The sequence below is a fragment of the Hyperolius riggenbachi genome, chromosome 10, assembly GCF_040937935.1.
Source record: "Hyperolius riggenbachi isolate aHypRig1 chromosome 10, aHypRig1.pri, whole genome shotgun sequence".
NCBI lineage: Eukaryota > Metazoa > Chordata > Amphibia > Anura > Hyperoliidae > Hyperolius > Hyperolius riggenbachi.
The window spans coordinates 277,249,850-277,255,182 of record NC_090655.1 but is presented as its reverse complement, the minus strand read 5'-3'; the positions used below and the strand labels follow the sequence as shown (position 1 = coordinate 277,255,182).

Below are 5,333 nucleotides of genomic sequence, written 5' to 3'. Positions count from 1 at the left end.
CGGGTATGTATTTGGTTCATGTTGACTGCACCCACTTTCTCTTACCCTAACACACAATTACTCAATGACCAAGTTTGTGAGCTTTGCGGTCTTTGGCATTAATAATTTGTATTGAAATGAAACAAATCTGATTGGCTGTTTGTGGCTCCACCCCTTTTCTGAATTTGAACCCCAGTCACCCAATGACCAACTGGACCCGGTTTGAGGCTTGTGCCATTAATATTGTGCGACTGGCAGCAATTAAATATTCCCCTTGAAAATCAATAAGTGAATTTTGATTGGCTTTTGTAGGCTCCACCCACTTTTCTGAATATTAATTCCGGTGACCCAGTGACCAACTGTGCAAAGTTTGGGAAGCCTGCCATTAGCAGTGTAAGAATGGCTGCAATTTACATTTTCCCAGTGAAATTTGTATTTGTCTCCGCCCACTTTTTTGGTTATGGGGATAAAAAGTATCCTATATGTTATTCCAGGTGATGTACTATGTGTGGGACAAATTTCATTCAAATCCGATCAGCCAGTTTTGTGTGACCGAGTAACAAACATACAAACTGTCACATTTATAATCTTTTTTTGTTGCCTGCTGGTGGCTTAAAAGGCCATTTATTGATAAGATATGAAAATATCACCAAGGAGAAAACTTAGGAAATAAGTGAATTGGATTGGGCCCTGAATTGTCTAATTGAGTAGAATTTTGACATTTGTCACTTAGGGGTGTCCTCATTTTTGTTGCCAGCGGATTAGACATTAATGGCTGTGTGTTGAGTTATGTTGGTGGGACAGCAAATTTACAGCATTATACAAGCTGTACACTGACTGCTTTACATTGTATCAAAGGGGTAGATTCATGTAATTGTGCTGATGTTACCACACATACTGAGAGGAAGATGATCTATACTGTGCCCAGCAGGGACATATCTGTTACTCAGTTTAGTAAGGCTATTGCATATCTAATGTTTATTACTCACCAATTCTCATCTCTGCAATAATGTCTTCCTCCTTAGATGCTCTCATCATGTCACCCTCCTCCATAGACTGCTGATCACTCCTCACATACGTCTCTTCTTCCTCTTTACTTGTCCTCATCATGCCACCCTCCTCCATAGACTGCTGATCACTCCTCACATATGTCTCTTCTTCCTCTTTCTTTATCCTCATCATGTCACCCTCCTCCATACACAGCTGATCACTCCTCACATATGTGTCTTCTTCCTCTTTCTTTATCCTCATCATGTCACCCTCCTCCATAGACTGCTGATCACTCCTCACATACGTCTCTTCTTCTTCCTCTTTCTTTATTCTCATGTCACCCTCCTCCACAGACTGCTGATCACTCCTCACACACGTCTCTTCTTCTTCCTCTTTCTTTATCCTCATCATATCACCCTTCTCCACAGACTGCTGATCACTCCTCACATATGTGTCTTCTTCCTCTTTCTTTATCCTCATCATGTCACCCTCCTCCACAGACTGCTGATCACTCCTCACATATGTCTCTTCTTCTTCCTCTTTATTTGTCCCCATCATGTCATCCTCCTCCATAGACCGCTGATCACTCCTCACATACGTCTCTTCTTCCTCTTTACTTGTCCTCATCATGTCACCCTCCGCCATAGACTGCTGATCACTCCTCACATATGTCTCTTCTTCTTTCTTTGTCCCCATCATGTCACCCTCCTCCATAGACTGCTGATCACTCCTCACATACGTCTCTTCTTCTTCCTCTTTAACCACAGCACTTACATGTATCAGTTCTCCACCCTAATTACACAAAATAAGAAGCACTTTATAATGTGACCACAGATAACAGCAGAGACAACAGGAAACAATGTCACATAGTTTGGGGTCTCTACTGACACTCAGTTCCACCTACCTGATAATGGCGGGGGGTGGTGGGAACTTCCTTTAGACAATCCCAGGAATAAAGAGGACCTGTACACCTCTCTGGTGGGTTTCCATTACTGGATTTATCTGTAGGAAACACACACCATGACTGAATACTATGGGCTCAATTAACTAAGAGTTACCACATTGAAAAGTATATATTACAGACTAGTGAGGTAAATTACCGGCTTATGCAGTGAATACCTCACAAAAAGTCAATTCACTAAGATTAAAGCATTTGGTAAAACAAATAAAATGTTGGGCATTTTAAGATCTTGCTGGACCTGTCAATAACTAGAAATCAGCATGTAGTAAAATTGACAGACTAAGGAGAAAGCCAATAGGAAGAGCCACCTGGTCCTGCTACTCACCTCATTTGATCAGATGCACTGCCGGGTGCGACATCAAAAAGATAAACAAAATACAACATCAGGAGACGTTTAAAGCCAATGGGTACCGGTAAAAAAAAGAAAAAGTTAGATACTCACCTAAGGAGAGGGAAGGCTCGGTCCTAATGAGCCTTCCCTCTCCTCTCCCGGTGCCCTCGGTGCTGCGCTGGCTCCCCCGTTCGTGTCCGCCGCCGCCGCAGGGACTTCGGAGGTCTTCGGGAACACTCGGGCTTCCGAAGACGGGCCGCTCCATACTACGTACGCGCGAGCGCGTCATAGAGGGCGCTCGCGCATGCGTAGTATGGAGCGGTCGCATCATCGGGAGCCTGAGTGCCCCCGAAGGCTTCCGAAAGCTCCCGAAGGCATGCGGAAGTGGCAGTATTTGACCAAACTGGTCGAATACTGCCACGGGGGATCCTGCGCGGGACCGGGCACCGGGAGAGGAGAGGGAAGGCTCATTAGGACCGAGCCTTCCCTCTCCTTAGGCGAGTATCTGACTTTTTCTTTTTTTTACTGGTAAACATTCACTTTAAAGAGGCTTCCCTGTATCCCTTTAGACATGCAGATCTATATACTGGTACACAGAAGAGGCCCTTTAGTGGCATGCATACACATCTAAAGGGATGCAGGAAGCCCTTTACTCTCTAGTAAGCTGTCACACAGGAATGGGTTATGCAGACACTTGTAGGAGAGAACCTCAGCTTGCTGCAGAGACCTCCTTCATAGCTGTGAGACTTCTGCATTACCGAGCAGGTCTTACTGAACTGAAGCAACATTTCTCAGTAAACTACATATTACTGCATGTGTGACAGTCTTGGTGCACTTGGAAAACAAAGTCTACAATACCAATACAGAATGCGTTATTTCCCCAACCTTTTTTTTTTTTTTGCCAATCAGCCCTTACTGAATTGAGGTTACTGTCTGTTTGTGTTTCTCAGATGAGGGGGATCTAGGAGGACCCCAAGCACTGCATCCTCCATTACAAGAAATAAAGAATCTCCTCTTACCCGGTGATGTGAGGGGCGGCTGATTCTCCATCATGGTGTCCTTGTAGAGGTCCTGGTGTCCGTCTATATACTGCCACTCCTGCATGGAGAAACAGACGTGACATCCTGACATCTCATAGGAACCCGACACACACAATGACACAATCACCGCCCAGACACCCCCCCTTGCTGTTACTGGACATAATTGCCAGCACAGCTCACCTCTCATGTCAGCAGCTCAATCATTTTCCTGGTGATTTCCAGAATCTTCTTCTTGTTGTGTCCCTCAAATATCAGGAAGTGAGGTGGGGCCACTGCGATGGTCTCATGATCACTTGACTTCACAGGACGCTGTATGAAAAGACCAACATTAATGTCACATGATCTCCCAGAATCCTCCTCACCTCTCTGATCAGGTGTATTTTATTAATAGAGATAAGAGTGATGTCCTGTGACCTCCCAGAATTCTCCTCACCTCTCCAGCCAGCAGACAGACGATCTCCCCATTGCTGTCACTTGTGGGTGGTAGGGCCATGCAGAGTATTGCAGGAAAGCATAATAAGCTGGTTTATAGCTACCTGTGCACTATACTCACAGCGTGCTGCAGTCCTTTCCTCCCTCGGCCTTGTCTCCTCACATCCACCTCCCACTGTTACCATTCCTGTGATGTTACAGCAGTGCTGGTAGTGGTAGATGGATGAGGATATGAGGAGAGGCAGAGACTGAGGCTAATGGGAGCAGAGGACTGGAGCACACTGTGACAGCTAGCTATAAACCAATGTAATCCTTCCTGTTACTCCTCTGCATGGAGGTGGGGGAATGGAGCAATACTGCAGTGTGGGCATGGCTATACTGGGGGAGAAATGGCATTACTGGGGTGGGGGACATTACATACTGGAGGATAATGGCAATGCTGGGGGACACAGGGGGGACATGGCTATAATGGGAAAGAAATGACATTACTGGGGTGGGGGGGACATTACATACTGGAGGATAATTACAATGCTGGAGGACACAGGGGAACACGGCTATACTGGGAAAGAAATGGCATTACTGGGGTGGGGGACATTACATACTGGAGGATAATGGCAATGCTGGGGACACAGGGAGGACATGGCTATACTGGGGGAGAAATGGCATTGCTGGGGTGGGGGACATTACATACTGGAGGATAATGGCAATGCTGGGGACAGAGGGGGACATGTCTATACTGGGAAAGAAATGGCATTACTGGGGTAGGGGACATTACATACTGGAGGATAATGGCAATGCTTGGGACACAGGGGGGACATGGCTATACTGGGAAATAATTGGTTTTACTGGGGTGGGGGACATTACATACTGGAGGATAATGGCAATGCTGGGGGGGGGGGGGGTGTTGGGCATGGCTATACTGGGAAAGAAATGGCATTACTGGGGTGGGGGACATTACATACTGGAGGATAATGGCAATGCTGGGGGACATGGCTATTCACCATCTCTACTATATACAGTTATTGCTGCATACAATCTCTATGCTCATTCATACTATTACTATCCTCATACTTGCCCATGTCTGCACTGATCTCCCCACTGCAATACATCCTGTACAATGCCCAGCAGCCATATATTTGCTAGTATATAACAAGAATCACACAATTACCTCTTCCAACAACGTACCCTCTCCACTTCCTGCAACTTCTCTTTTTCCTATCTGACATCACTTCCTGTGTGTGTGATCGCCATCTTGTGGTGAATAGACTAACTGCAGCCTCTGTTTGTGGGATCTCCTTCACTTAGAGTTGCAGATTGCCTATAAAGCTCATGGTGAACCAGAACTCCTAGGACTGTGTAAAGCAGGGGCATTTTGTCACTCCAGGCGAGAAAACCTATGGCGCCCCCCCCCCCTTCCTCCCATGAAGATAATTGTAATGCGGCAGCATTTCACCAGGAAATAACCATAATGTGGCAATGTTTCACAAGAAAATAATTGTAATGCGGCAGCATTTCACCAGAAATTACACTTATTGCGGCAGTGTTTCACCAGAAAATACATGTAAGAAAGAAGGCACACAGAGAGAGAGAAGGAGGCACA

General features: G+C 45.9%; 1 protein-coding gene across 1 annotated transcript; it reads right to left on the bottom strand.

Moving 5' to 3' along the window:
* Positions 1 to 960: 960 nt before the first annotated feature.
* Positions 961 to 4,949, bottom strand: LOC137535868 (uncharacterized). Its single transcript, XM_068257747.1, has 5 exons — positions 4,902 to 4,949; positions 3,482 to 3,610; positions 3,281 to 3,359; positions 1,874 to 1,971; positions 961 to 1,761 (listed from the first exon to the last, which is right to left on the bottom strand). Exons 3-5 carry the CDS (start codon positions 3,312 to 3,314, stop codon positions 961 to 963), a joined length of 933 nt encoding a protein of 310 aa, XP_068113848.1. The 5' UTR covers positions 3,315 to 3,359; positions 3,482 to 3,610; positions 4,902 to 4,949.
* Positions 4,950 to 5,333: the final 384 nt, after the last annotated feature.